A 15290-nucleotide genomic window follows, 5' to 3' on the forward strand; every position below is an offset into this window, starting at 1 on the left:
ACAACAAATTAATGCTAATGTTGCTCTATATCTGCTGGATGTGTAAAAAAGCAGTTGTTTGCTACTAGTTCACCGTATCAGCTTTATAAGATGTCAATGGTGTGTTTATAGCCTGTTTCCTCTGCCCCCAAGGGGCCAAAAATAAAATAAATAATTGCAGGTTACTACATGGTACACAGTGTTAATAAGCATCTCTCTGTGTTAGATAAAGCACCAGTCATGTTCTATTGAACCTTTCATGAGATTATGAAGACACTAAACAGCATTTTTTATATGGCCAAAAGTCCATGGTAAACTGGTTACCCAGACAAAGAGCCCTGGAGGTAGCACCATTCTGTAGTTGCAGTCAGAAAACAGGAAACCAGAATGTCTCTTACCTACTGGTCTGTATTGGTCACAGCAGACAAACCAGCGCATCTGCATGACAGCATGAATGTCAGAGCATCTTGCAATTAACTTATATTCTATGATCAACAACTTCATAAGCAACCAACATAAAAAGTCAGGATACTATACATCATGGAGGAAAGGTTTTTATATATATTGGAGGCAATTAGCAGCTGTTTTAGCAAAAATAATGTTGTGTTATGCTTGCTGCATAGTCAGTTCTGCACAACATTACAGTCAAGCACAGTTTGGTTACTCACTAAAACTGGTGTCAAAACTGTAGTGCTCAGGTGGATCTTAACTGTGCTCTGTACACTGCACTCTGTAGTCTTTAAACAAAGACCCTCCACATCAATCATTAACTCTGAATAGTCCCAGTAACAGCTCCATTATGAACCATTACGACAGCCAGGAGGATTTATGATTTTTAGGATAAGAGCATCATGGGAGCACCGAATGACCACAATAGCCATGTGTTCAGTACTGCTGTAGTGTCATCGAGCAGGAAACATTACAGTAGGTGCTTTCCCAAAGATATTTATGTTTACAGTCCACTGCTCATAAACAGGGCCCTGGTCTAATCATAACAGACATATACAATCAGGTGGTCACACAGTTGGGTGGGCCATGACATTCATTTGAACTGCCAGTCAAGCCAGAGGAGGGAGCCAGACTTAACCTGGGCTAAACACATATCATTTACAGTACACAGAGTACACAGACTACACTGCTGGCCAGGTGTCACTTTCATCAAACCTTGATTAAACAAATATGAGCCTGTTCAAGTTTAAATGGCAAATCGTTTCCCTTTTACAGTACACCCCCCTGCCAGCCCACCCTGCGGAAGCGTGAAGGTTATTACACAAAGCCAGCCCAGGTCAAGGAGACCACTGCCAAAGTATCTATCCTCCACGCAGACAACCTTGTCCAGAAATTACATTTTAGTCATTTATCTGACTCTCTTACGTAAAGAAAAACTCAGCGAGATGACCAGAAACAAACAGGACACCTAGTTCTGTGATAAAAAAGCAACCAATAGTGCAAAGGGTCAAAGTTCACAGCATTGAATAAAAATGATGATAATGGATGGGGAAAATTAAGTAACTATCATGTGTTGATCATAGAGAGTGACAGTGTATTCGGAAAAAAAAAATATGGGAGCATTGCTCGGCAACAAAACAATAATGATAATTATTGCAATATAATTTCCCTCAATAACAACACAATAAATGTTGAATATATTATCTATAGATATTTGGTTTAATTCATTTGATTTACAGACAAATTAGCACTTTTCTTTTAATAAAAATATTTATTTTGTTGAGGAAAAGGGACTCAAGAAAGATTTACTAATCATATTTGTTGAAAAAGATTTTATCATAATAGTTTTGAATGTTCTACCTCATATTTCTTAAGTGATCCACTGTCAGCCTTTAAACTTGAAAGAAATAATGATTTGACTCGTGATTAATTATTAAATTATCGCTTTCAAATGATATGAAATGTTTTTATCGTGATAACATGAAATGTTTTTATCATGATAACATTTTTGGCCATAACACCCAGCCCTAGGAGCATGTAGGACAGAAGTGAACAAACACGCCGGTTAAAGCTACAGTACATGTCATGTATAAAAACACTATTATACAAAAATGTGTACGATAATATTTAATTTTTTTTAAAAACAAATCAGAAAATGTTCAGACTAATACCATGCCAACTAGAATACACATTTACCCTTTAAAGATTTCTGATTCTGCTGATAGCAAAAGTGCATGAACTTACGTAGTAATACATGTGTCAACATGGATTTTAAAAATGTCAAGAAAGTTGACTTCTATTGTTGATGTAGGAGCCTGAAGTGCACCATATCCTTATGTGAATATCCTTATGAAGAACATAAGGATGGAGAGCTGAGGTACAATAAGAATATTGCACTTACAGTTACATGTTAATAGTCAACTTTTGTTATTATAAATTATGTAAATTTTCCCCTGTTAAAACTCAATCTGAATAGATGCGATTCCATAGCAAGCCACTGTTATTACGGGTGCTGGAGCAGGCTGACACATGTACCGATGACGTAAGAAAACCATGCACATATTTCTACTTTGATTCCACAAATGAGGTCACCACAATTTGAAAGACTTGAGTTTTACAAAAGGCCTGACTGACCACAAATAACGGAGGATGTCGTTTTAAAATGATACTAGGTTAATCCGTTGTTAAACATGAATGCGCTTTTGCAGACTGGGTCATCTGAATGTTTGAGATGTGAATAATGAATGAAACAATGAGTTTGACTGCCCAAAACATGGATTTTTTAATTTTTTTAAATGACCTCTATATAAATTCTCATTCTTGCGGCAGATATCAGGTTATCATATAGGGGAGACTGGGGATGGTTGTAACCTGGGTCAGTTGTAACACATCCAATTTCTCCAATCAGGATCAAGTTACGAATCACCTTATTCACAAAAACATTTTGAGGTAAAAGAGTTATTTTGTTAAAGCATTGCCTGCTTTGTAGTTAAACTCATCAAACTTAAATCATGTTTGTTGTGTGTCTATGTAGACGTCTTTCATGCAAGTTGTTAGTGCTAATGTTTTAGCTGTAAGCTGTGAGGTAAGCTAGTTCAGGCTACAAGAGTGTCAGTTAGCTGTAACCACAGTTAAAAATGTTTAGTTCTATTTATGTTGGTTTTTTTAACTTCAATATGTATCTGACGCACAGTAATGTTTGTTTTATTATTATGTCCAAATGTCAGTGTAAGACCTGTAGGCTTCCTTGTGGGCCTGTGACCCTGCTCTCCAGGAGTACCATTTTTCTGTCAATGCAATACAAACAAGCACAAACACACACACACACACACACACACTTAGGCCCCATCCACACTACTACATTTTAGTTTATAAACGGAGAATTAAAACGAATACGATCTCGGTCCACACCAGCGTTTTAGCTGCGTATCAGAGTTGATCTCCGTCCATATTTAAAGAACTGAAAACACACATCTAGTGGCCGTTCACAGACACTGGGCATGTGCGTGCCGGTGTAAACATGAAGCAGATGGTCTGTTCCGTAGTTACAGAAGATTTGGCGAAAGAATAAAGTAGTACAGATGTGTTAGAAGTGTTATCTGCACAGACCCAATCAGATAGCCAAAGCTGAGCATCTGCGTCATCGTTTGTAAAGTCCTCAGATTTTGCCTGTCTTCACTAAAACACTTTTCAAAAAGAAAAAAAAAAGGGGGGGGGAGGTTACAACTAACCAAGACTATGGGGTGAACTGTAACATTTTACTCCTTGTGTTTGAGACTAAACCATGCATTTTTTGTCTGTGTTGCATAACTATGCATCACATTTTGAACGCACTGACATAAAAGAGCTCAGAGATAAAGACAGAAATTTCAAAAATGTTACAACCACCTGGTCTCCCCCAGCTGTATAGCATCATAGGGAAACTCGTTCTCATTTTTTAGTACCTACTGCACACTTATGTTCTCATATTAATATATATTTTAGAAACTATTTGGCAGCAGATAATATAGCAGTCATAAAGACTTAATATGGTTTTTAAAGTTTTTTTCTCAGTAGGTGGGCCCAGTTGAGCAACTGCAGACCTGCCTGAACCAGACAAGAAGCTATTTCCTGAAACTATTTCACAGCTTGTGGTAAAGTCTTCCACTTTGATATGGGGCAAGACTAAAGCTCACTGCGAAAAAACACACAACAGACAACAGACAACTTCTGCAGAAATTAAAAGAAAATCTGCAGTTCAAGTGGATTTCGACCTTTTGGTTGTCAGTTCAATGGCTGCGAGTTTTTGTACGCTGGGACAAACAAGACCTTTAAATTTAAGCCTGTGGGTCTACATAATTACAACATAACCAACTGGAACTTCTTCTGGGTAAATACCCTGTGAACACTATGACCACAAACAGGTTTCAAGACGCATCCAGAGTTAGTGAAAGTAGGCAATTTAATTTAGGCTGTCACTGAAAGGATTTCTCCAAAAATGAGTCCTGTAGACGATACCTGAAAGAGCCACAGCAACTCCCTGCAAAAGCACTGCTCTGCTTGCGAATAATATAATCCTGCCTATAGGAAAAGATGCATTTTATTGTATCTCAAAACCTTAACTCAGTCAATGGACGATCTTGTAGTCGGCATGTTGCACACTCTGACCAACAGGCACCAACAGAGTAAAACATGACACCAAACTCCGACACGCTAGCGTAACTTACATACTAAGTTAGCATAACTGGGCTGACGGGTGACCGAGACAGCATCTTTAACAAAAATGTTCCGCTTGTTTGATATCACTACCGCATTCACGGCCAATGGCTAAGAAAACCTGAAATGAAGTCGTGCTGCACAAATTATGTAAGTTCCGTCTGTGAGTCTGAAACTACTGCCAGATGTTCAGCCTCAGCCTCCGTCCACACAGATGTGAATTAACGTTACGCAGCATACCTGGGAGTTTCCCACGAGCTTACTAAGTAAGAGTCACTCTCACCTCACCTGTCCTTCAGGGGAAATGTTTCCGGGCACGAAGGAGGCTCACCTTAAAAGCCCCAAATCAGAGACTCCCGCAGGTAAATGGACTTTGTAAAGTATGCTTCTCCCGTAGAAAAACAAATTATGCGTTAACTTTTACCTTTTCCCGCTGCTAAGAACTTCCGATGAGTGTTTCTCATTCACCTCAAAGGTGCTAAACACCGGGGTTAGAAAAACGACAGCAGCAGCTCAGAGCATCCACCGTAAGTAACATGCCTCTGACATACAGACTTCCCTCCCTCCGCCTGCCTCAAGTGTTAAGCCACAAACAACAAAACCTCTGTTAGAGCAGGACTTTCAAAATAAAACCCCCGCCGCCGGTGAGCGCGTGCACCAAGTAGGGGATGAATGTAATGAAACTGATTTTAAAAAAGCCTAGAAAGTTTGAGACTTTGTGTTTGAAAGCTTGATATCTAATGTAAAAGGTTTTGCAAGATTGAAACTTTTAAATAATATTATTGATAGCTTGAAAAAGGGCTGCAAACGTTATTTTGAGTTTTTCTTCTTAAAAACTACAGCACTTTGTTTTTACATGTTTTTTCAATACATTTTTCAGAGCTTAAAGGTGTCACTGTTGGTGTAAACTGGTATGTTGGGGAACACTTTCGAAACGTCCAGAGACTTGAGTTTTGAAAGGAGAATCTTTATTTTGAAACTTTTGCGGATGTAGCTAAATAGCCCTAATTGTCTGGAGTCACCTGTCTGGACAGGTCCATTTTAGATAGAGGCCTACAATTCACCCGTGAACCTTTCTCAAACGTTTCAGTACATAAAGCCATATTCCAAGCTTTGGTTGCTGATTAATTTGTTGTTTTTTTACTCTTTGGGTAGACTATTTAGCTGAGTTAATCACTGAGAACTAATGTATAAAGATATTAGCATGTTGGAAAAGAGGATGTGCAAACTACAGGGGATCCATGGGGAGCTTGTATCCTCTAAATAAATAAATAAATAAATTTGCTATGCATTTCTATGTCTCTCTCTTTTGTGCATGTTAATGGGAACCACTGGCCCCCAAGTTCTGACCCAACACTTTGATAGGGTTTCCCATGAAAGCCATGGTATAGTTCGCACAGTGCAACGAAGGACTCAGTTTTTGTGAAAGAGTCGGCTCTAGCCATACTAAAGGAGAAGAAATGGCCAACAAAAATACTAAATACTCTTAACACCATACAGGCATTTAAAACAAACAAGGGCCAAGTGATGCAGGTGTGATGTGTTTTTTTGCACACCAGTTATTTTGCTGACTTTTGCAATGTATTTGATCCAATCACAGTGTTCTAGCCTAGATGTTCACAGCTAAATTTCGTATATATTTTGTTTTCATATCACATTCTGCACATCATCTTACCTTCAAAAAAATCATGAAGGGGGGAACTAATTTAACTTATATAAATTTTTGTAGTTATGGACAGCTTTGTTACAAATGGTGTTTTAGGGGAAAAAAACCTTGCAGGTTTTAAAACAAGTCTATGGAAGCTCATTGCATTCACCAATGAAAAATAAATTGGAAGCCTTATGTAGTAAAAGATGTCGTAATTACGAGATAAGATGTCATAATTACGAGAAAAGATGTCATAATTACGAGATCCGGATTACGAGAAAAGATCTCTAATTAGAGATAACTGGAAAGGTGCCATTTCTTCAGAGTTCAGTAAAGTTGGAAATATATTCACAGATTCGAGCTTCCGGGATCAATAACTCGTAAGCAAAACGTGTTTAAAACACAAACAATGCCTCTTTATTATTAGTTAAGTAGACAACAAGCTACAAGTACATTTTCACATAAATGAGTCTTCCTAGGAGCGGCACAAATGACATTGGTCTCTACGTGCAGCAGGCTGTGAGACGAGTGCGCAGGGACCGTCTACAAAGTGCAACACAGAAAACACATTCTGCAGAAATATTCTTCTAACTTCACACTTGTACAATGTAGTGCCCCCAAAATCACTATTACACATTAATGATATACTGCTGGTTATACTACAATCCTTAGTTTGGGGGAAAAAAGACTTTCATACCTAATATTAGGTAGGCCTATTTTTAATATTCAATAACTACACTGTTAAAGGCTGTAGTGTCTCAAAAATCACCCCAGGTATCATTGATCACATGTTGATGATACCACAACACTTAGTTTGTAGAAATATAGTTTTGCATAATTTGGGGAATTTTAATATTCAATAATAGACTCATTTATTTGAAAATGTACTTGTAGCTTGTTGTCTACTTAACTACGATAATAAAGAGGAGTCGTTTGTGTTTTAAACACATTTTGCTTACGAGTTATTGATTCCAGAAGCTCGAATCTGTAAATATAGGCTATTTCCAACTTTTCCATTATCTAGTAATTACGAGATCCTGATCTCGTAATTATGAGAAAAGGCTTCCAATTTATTTTCTTTGGTGAATGCAATGCGCTTCCCGTACAAGTCGCTGTTCTCCTTAAGTTTATATTTCTGGGCCTGTTTTGTAGGTAATGCAAGAAGGTTTGCAGTCAAAACTATTACTTGAGCCAAACAATGTATTACAGGACACCAGAATAAAGCATGGTTTTGAACAAATTTAAAACATATCAAGAGCACTGGCCCCACTGATGTAGTCTGTAATGCAGTAAGTCAATTAAGCTGCTATTGGGAGTGTTTGCATCATCTATGGCCAGTTTAACTATCAAGCTATGACCACCCGTGTCCAGTTATGACCAGTGTAACCAGTAATCTTGCCCAGCTAAAGTGTCCAAATCCTCTCTAAACCAACAAACCAGCCCATCCTGGGACTGACAAAGAGACCACTCGGTCTAAGCTGTAGGGGTCTGTTTCAGAGTTTCAGACCAGAGCTGCAAGACGAGGCAGCCTCAAAAGCTAAAGCTCGCAACTGTGTGGGCATATCTGAAAAGAGGGGGTTGTAAACTCAGCTCTGAAAGAACAGTCAATACCAGTGCAAACTGCAAAAGTTTCAAAATAACCCCCCTCCCCCAACATATACAGTTGATCCCAGTTTTTACATCAACCTGGAAAACACAAGGAAAACAGTGACACATTTGAAACTCTGAAAATGTGTTGGAGAAACATAATATTGCACTGCAGTTGTGAAAGAAGGAAAAGTCAGTTATTATTATAATCTCTGCATACTCAAATCTTTTCACCCAATAGATCATTTACGTGGTACTTGACGTCAGCATTTGTGTGCCCAACCAGAGGTGTTACACATCACACCTCTCATATTGAACAGCCATCTGTTCTGAACCCTTAACTTCCTCCACTTCATTCATCTCTTAGCTCCTGACGGGTTGTAGTAATTGAATTCTTGTTCCAGTTCTCTACCACATGACACACATTGTTTAAGCCAGGTCTGCTTTCTACAGACAATCTGATTTACCAAGTACATCCTCAGTGAACTACATAGTTCCTGTCTTTTTTACGGGAGGCTATTGTAGTCTAATGATGACAATCCAATCCAGTACACACTGATGCCATCTATGTTGACCTTTTCTGTGTTTTAAACAGCCAAACTGACTCTCAATGGAGAATTTCTTTCTGTATTTTGTCTCCTTCTTAAATGAACCAAGCACAATGACTTCCTCTGTATTTTTGCTTTCCAGTGTGCATCTGGTAGACCTCAAGGCCAATATCATTAAAATGCAGCGTTGCTTTTGGAGTAATGTGAAGACATGCCCTGTAATTACTGTTACAATACGCCTCGGATCATACTGTAATTTTTTATGAACCCAAAATGTTGTCTTTCTTCTGTGAAAAGGTACACCAGGAATGTGTCACAAAACTTTCTTTCTGTATTTTTTTTATTCACGACTGATTGCTTCCCATCCACAGTGTTTTTCAGTATACTATTGTGGTTGCTCTTGCAGCTTTTGCACTCCTCACCACATGCGCTACTTTGTACTTACCCACACAGTTTCTCAGCATTACTCAACGTAAGTACAGCTTTTGTACTTATTAGTATGTGTGTTTTTCTGTGATTAACACGAGTTTCCCACTCCAACTACTAAACAGATTTCATCTTGTCCCGTATAAGCTCATGTGTTGTCACCTCACCGCATCAGTTTGGCCAGATTTAGCCCTGCTAAGACTATCAGAATTTTTATATTTTTACAAATGTATATTTATACTGCACCCTTTCTGTAAAACAATTTCTTAAGAGCTAGATTTGATTTGTTCACAAAAATGTTTTGTAGAGTGCATTTACCTTTCAGCATATTTTTGAAGACCTGATTTCAAGATAGTGCAGCATGGAGTACTTCACAAAACAGATTTATCCAACAGACACTTGATGAGAAAGAAAAGGACAGTGCCTTGCAATTATGGCAATCATCCACAAAAATACACAGTTACGCCAAAAGTGATATATATTAAAGATAGTATATACAAAACAATAAAGACATATTTTGGAAGTACATACAGAACAAGTGTCCATGGCTTTCAGTTTTAAATCTGAATGAAATATTGTCTTATTCTGTGCACAATATAAAAACACACACAAACAACATAAGAACAGCATACTGCATTGGCTGATATAAATAAGTGTTTTCTATAAAGGGGAGTAACAGGGATTATGTGGATGGAGTATTGCTTTCATTTTGGACTCATTTAATGTTTCAAACCCTGAGAATATCAGATGTGAATTGAGTGACACCCAGTGGGAGACATCCAGAAGCACTTCACTGCTTTACTGCCCAAATAATGAAGCCACAAGGCTGACAGACAACACTAGTCTCGCCTTTTTTTTTATTCTTCTGTGTACAGTACTGCATCCCACTGGATAAGAAAGTGACAGACTGTACTGCAATTGGACCCACATTATCGGTCTGTGATGCTTAAATGATTTATATTTCAAAAGGACGGCATGTTATGTTTTAAGGACGACAGAAGATTAGATGAGATGATTCTGACAGATCCACAATGTTCAGACCAATTTTGCTCAACTCTTCTAAAAAATCTGACCACCAAAAACAAAACAGAGATAGCTTAATGAAAAATAACAGAACACATCAATAAAATCCACATTTCATTTGCATAACAGTGTCCTTCCTGTGTTTGCCCTGGTGTTGTGTCGCCATGTGACTGTAGGGTTTATGTCACCCAGCTGTCCATTCGCATTCGTTTGACCGTGGGACTCTCCCCGCCCTCTGACCGTCTCACAGGAAGCGAGTGGAAGTCCAACCGCTGCTGCTGTGGCTCCTCCCGGTCGCTGCCACCCTCGTGGGAGCTGCAGGAGGAGCCAACGCTGTCTGCAGGAGACCTCCCCATCTCTGCTCTGGTGGATGAGGAGGTGGAGGAGTGAGGATGAGGAGGGACATGAGCGTGACTCATGTACCCTGATTGGCTGAGGTGGTTGCGGGGTGGGGAGATAGGCTCAGCTTTGATGTTGATGTTGTGGTTGGTGTTGATGGAGAGATTGGAGCTCCCGGACCTACAGGGTGAGAGGCAAGGAAGAAGAGCACGATTTAAGGCTGTGGAGTGAAGGCGCCATCTAGTGGTGAAACTAAGACCTTTAGACTAAAAAAGAACTTGGGTACAAATTGAGATAATTTACTTGGGTATTTTCATTTTATGCTACACTCATTTTAAATTTATTTTTTTATTTTTTTAGGGGAGCTTCACTGAGAGGAAGCCTCTCTTTTGCAGGAAGGCCCTGATCACATTCACACCTGGAAGCTGCCCAGTACAACCTGCAGCCTGCTCTGCTGGCCACTAAGCAGCTCCACCTTTGTTGGCACCACTGCCCCATACAGTTAAAATGCAAATATTGTACTTTATACTCTATTTATTTGCCAAGTTGAGTATGTAAAAAATAATAATTTTTATAGATTAAACAACCAAACAGTGCATACATTACTGCAACGGCCTCACTTAGTCTGGTATGACGAGTAGCTTATGGTGACTAATATTAGCTATTGCGGGTTATACAACACTTCTCTATTTGTGCCAAGGTTTCAACATGTATTAGGATTAGGTGTCGTATTACTTGTGGCCACACTGCTCAGCATAGTCTTGCTTTGATTTGCAATGGAGTATCTTTACAGGGCGACATTGGTTGCTTAATTGAAATAAAGGATATGAATACTTCCTTGCCCTGCAATATGTCAGGCTTATTACTTTATTCATCAGCCTCACTCTTCGTTATAGAGTCCATCTAAAAAACATTCTTGACAGATACCGAAAAACTCCCTAGGGGGCTTTTGCCCTCTCCTGTACATGTCAGTTGAACTTAGTGTAAATAAATATGTCAACTGCCAAAACTGTGTTAAGAAACTGTGAAACGGGAAAACCTGTTTTCAGTCATTAAAGTGGTAAGATTGTATTTTAAATAAATGTCTCTTTATGAATAAATATAAATGTCATTTATCTTCAAATGAGGTGACACAATGGTGATTGTTTCCTGTGGCACATTAATGAAGTAATGCAATATTTAAATATTTTCAGTTTTACAAACTGTAGGTGGCAAAACATTTGCATTTCCTACTGCTGCAGCTTCACATTAAAAGCATTAACTGGTCAAACAAGAGTTGACTTTTATTGTAAGGTAGTCACAGGAAATCCAATGTGTTTGTCTGTGAGATTAGCATCGACAGCTATCGTTCAGGGATGCACGATAATTATCGATCCGATATAATATCTGCAGATATTGGGCATATATATATCGGAATCATATCGAGAATGGAAATTTGTCAGAGGATTTAGCCGAAGAGACTCAATGAATGCTGTAACATGCACCGCTGCTGTTGTCGCACTCTGGATCGAGCAACGCAGACACGGGTGCAGGCAGCTAGAGCCAAACAGCTGGTTTGTACATCTGGCTAATTACCAAGCTAACATTAGCTGTGCTTATATAAAACACAGAGGATGACAGACTGTGGACAGAGCAGATTAATATGACGGTTTCTACATGTTTATGCTCGTTTAACAGATGTATTGATAAAGTAGCCTACTGTCTGTGTGTAGTAGCCGACACACTACCTAATACTGCGTTTCGGTGCTCATCACTAAATAACATTAGTTTGTTACTCATCGCGTTTCAATCAGGAGGAAGATTGTAGGACATTTTAAGCACTCCCAACTTGCCAACTCTCGTCTAAAAGAATACATTTTACACGCTGAAGAGTTTGCTGGAGCAGTTTGAACAGCAGACAATAGATATTAGTTCAGCTACAGCCACAGCAGCAGACGTGATCCCCTCCATCAGTTATGCTTTAAAGCACATCCTTTTAGGTTTGGACAACACCTGCTTTTATTTTGCGCCATAGACAGCTCACTGTTACAGTGCTGTTTGCACCTCAGAAAATATATGGAGCATGTTTGTTACGGTTTACCATAAAAATAAAATGTGGCACTGGCATATAATCCTCTCCCAGGTGAAATAATTTATATTTTTCAGGGATGAATGTCTGTCTACATTTGTAAAATTAAAATTTTTTTGTAAAATAAAATGTTATTTTTCTTATTGGTTTTTTTTTCTTATTTTTTTTTATTGTTTATACAACAAATGAATAATTAGGAAAAAAGTTGTACAGGAGAGACTTCAGCATCAGCCAAAAAGAGCTTTAACATATGGGCATGTTGAATATCGGCCAAAATCTAATATCGTGCATCCTTAATATGGTTCATCAAAAATGCATCTACAAAACAACGGCCATTTAGACATTTTTTGACAGCAGATCAGTGTGTAATATTGTAGGGAGTAATGTAACAGTCAAAAGCAGCCACAATGAGCTGACCAAGAGCTGCAGGCAGAAGGCTGCACACCTCTGTTGTGATCGAGCCAGTGTGGATTTGTTCATTTTATATCAAATAAATTTGGAGATCCCAAAGTCTTTCTCTCTCCCTGAGAGAAAGAAAAGGAGGGGGTTTGAGATATCAACCCTCAACAGACAGCTGAAGCGACCAAAGGAGGAGGTGAAAGGTTTGCTTTCCCTAAGTGCTGTTTCTGGGCAGTTCAATCGTAAAACTGGCCACCTTTGGCAGCAGCCGAGACAAGGCTCGGTGCCAGACTGTTAAAGTGACAAAGAAACACTAACCAGAAATTAGCTTTCTCCTGAACAGCCTATCAGAACTCTTTTTTAAGAGAGGGCCGGAAACCCTTAACTGCCCCCCACACACGTAACCATGGCAACTGACCTCCCTCTTTGTTTATTTATCTCACATCAAAGGATATCCTCCTAGTGAATAATTGTATAATTATTAAAACGCCACCCAGAGGTCCGGAGACTCTGGGTGAATTGAATCTCCGGTGGTGCCCTATTTCGAGGAATTATGAATTAATATCTCCAAATATTACTTTTCATAAGTTTATTAAAAATCATAAGTAGACACCTCCAACTTCTCAGCAAGGTAACCAGTTCCTTTCACTGTTCGCAGACTCATTTTCTCAGATTTGTGCAGCGTAAAATCGGATCATGATTACTCACAGAATGACAGTTCTTTATGAAAACAACAATGGGACCTGTAACATTAAAACACATTTGCTGTTACCACCAGTAACTAGGTGTCATCCTATCAACCAGGTCTGAAATCTGAAGGACTGCCACTTTAAGAGAGAAAAATTAACCGCTTCAGGTACTTACCCCAGTGAGCCCAGCTGGTGTAGCTGCCATGCCGCCATGGAGCCCAGAGAGGAGCCTGCAGGGGGGCTGAAGCCTGACAGCTCTGCACTGTTCAGGGAGTACTCTGACAAAGACAGAGATGACATGTTACAGGATAGCACACAAAAAGCAATATACTTAAACAATTCAGCATAACCACCTGAAACCAGCATATACATAATAATGTAAAGTAAGAAAGAAAAACAGCAACATTTCATTGTCTTTTTTTTTGCCATATTGTGACATCATTGGGTCCTCCGGGGTTACGCTTATGACAGCAATAGAGTACAAATAGACATCAGGTACCATTGTTGTAGGCAGAGCTGATGCCGGAGTAGACCAGACTATGGTGAGGCTGACTGGGTGTGGTGATGGAGACCACTGGGGTGGAGAGAGGCTGGCTGGACTGACTGCTGCTCAGCCTCTGGTTACTCTGAAAATAAATAACAGATACACAGTCACTAAGTTTATTCATTACATTTCTAAATGTCTAAAATCTGGCTTCTCTCTCTGTTGCTTCTGTGTGCTTAGACTGCTGTTCTACTGTGCAGAGTAGTTGAACACGGCTCGCGAAGATCCTCTTCGACCACATGGTGGTAGTAGAAATTTATTTTCTACAGGGCAGAGCGTGCTTGACCTTCAGCGGCCTGCTGAACAGAGCACAGAGCTGTTGATGGATGCTGAATGTTTTGCATTGAGAAAAGTCAAACAGAAATTCACCAATCTGCCAATGTCTTTAGTTAATCTCTCAATCTTAATCTGTAAATCCACTTTTAAGACAAAGACCTGATAATCATTATTCGGTTTTTTGAAAACACAGAGGCCCTAGTTTGTGCAAAATGAAAACACTTCTTATTCTCTAAATTCAATTTTTAGAGATTTTGCAAGATTAAGTGTTTTGCATTTCAACTGGTAGCAGTCTTGTTAAGGAATTGTAAAACAGGCCTACTGCTACAACCACAGTTCTAATTTAATGAATTGAGTGTTTTAACAATGAATCAAAAAAAACACTGAACAGCAGCGGGCAATTCCTTTTTTTAATCTGTCACTGTCTCAAATTAAGATAAAAACCAAGTTAGTTTGGCACACTTTATAGTGTCTCTTTAACTTGACACATTTCTAACAGTAATTATAAGTTTTGTGTTGTTCCTCTCTGGGTGTTGGCATTCCAGCCTGATAATGTCAGTAATGACATCACCCTGAATGAGGTAATTCAATGCTGAACACACGCACACACACGCGCGCACACACACACACACACACACAGTACGCTACCCAACCAATACATGGCCTGAACGAATATTAAAAGCTAACCAAACGTGACTGCCTGGAGCACTGCATTGTGTTTCCTTCCCCTTTCCTTGTGTTACATATGGTTCCCCTGTTCCTCTGTGTGACAAATGCCATACTGGAGAGGTTCGAGCTAACATGGTAATGATGATGGTTAACACACGGGTCTGTGAAGAAAGGCAGACCTGCTCACACTTATGGATATTGCTTTAAAGAAACTAAATGAAAAAATAAAAAGTATTGTTCTTTCCTGTTTGTGCAAAACAAACACAGTACACAAAGCACACTGTACAAACTTAACATGCACACGTGTGCATAGAGGAGGAAGTGAAAGGCAGTTTCAATATGATCAAACGAGAAGCTGCTGTCTGACCACTCATCTTTTACTGCAGTGAATGAAATGAGCAGCAACCATCCCTATGTGTTGGTTGAAACATTGTGGAAATATTAGCATGCT

The 15290-nt window shown here is 39.1% G+C and overlaps 2 protein-coding genes across 5 annotated transcripts in view; both read right to left on the reverse strand.

Moving 5' to 3' along the window:
* The window catches only part of LOC119890255 (multiple C2 and transmembrane domain-containing protein 2-like), a 37722-nt gene extending 32519 nt beyond the window's left edge, over positions 1-5203 (reverse strand). For 2 of the 4 annotated variants that reach the window (XM_038701429.1, XM_038701426.1), the window contains exon 1: positions 5048-5203. The gene's annotated coding sequence lies outside the window, so the exon portion shown is untranslated. The other 2 variants (XM_038701428.1, XM_038701427.1) reach the window with 2 other exon arrangements.
* A 3996-nt stretch (positions 5204-9199) lies between these two features.
* Positions 9200-15290, reverse strand: part of LOC119890417 (myocyte-specific enhancer factor 2A-like) — a 48809-nt gene continuing 42718 nt past the window's right edge. The window contains exons 8-10 of the mRNA XM_038701689.1: positions 13850-13976; positions 13526-13628; positions 9200-10374 (exon numbers count right to left, since the gene is read on the reverse strand). Of these exons, the coding sequence (XP_038557617.1) occupies positions 10035-10374; positions 13526-13628; positions 13850-13976 (570 nt within the window). The 3' untranslated portion in view covers positions 9200-10034. The remainder of the gene's footprint in view (positions 10375-13525; positions 13629-13849; positions 13977-15290) is intronic.

This window comes from Micropterus salmoides, unplaced genomic scaffold, assembly GCF_014851395.1.
Source record: "Micropterus salmoides isolate LMB-PRFRI ecotype aquatic unplaced genomic scaffold, ASM1485139v1 Ms_hic_scaffold_6, whole genome shotgun sequence".
Lineage (NCBI taxonomy): Eukaryota > Metazoa > Chordata > Actinopteri > Centrarchiformes > Centrarchidae > Micropterus > Micropterus salmoides.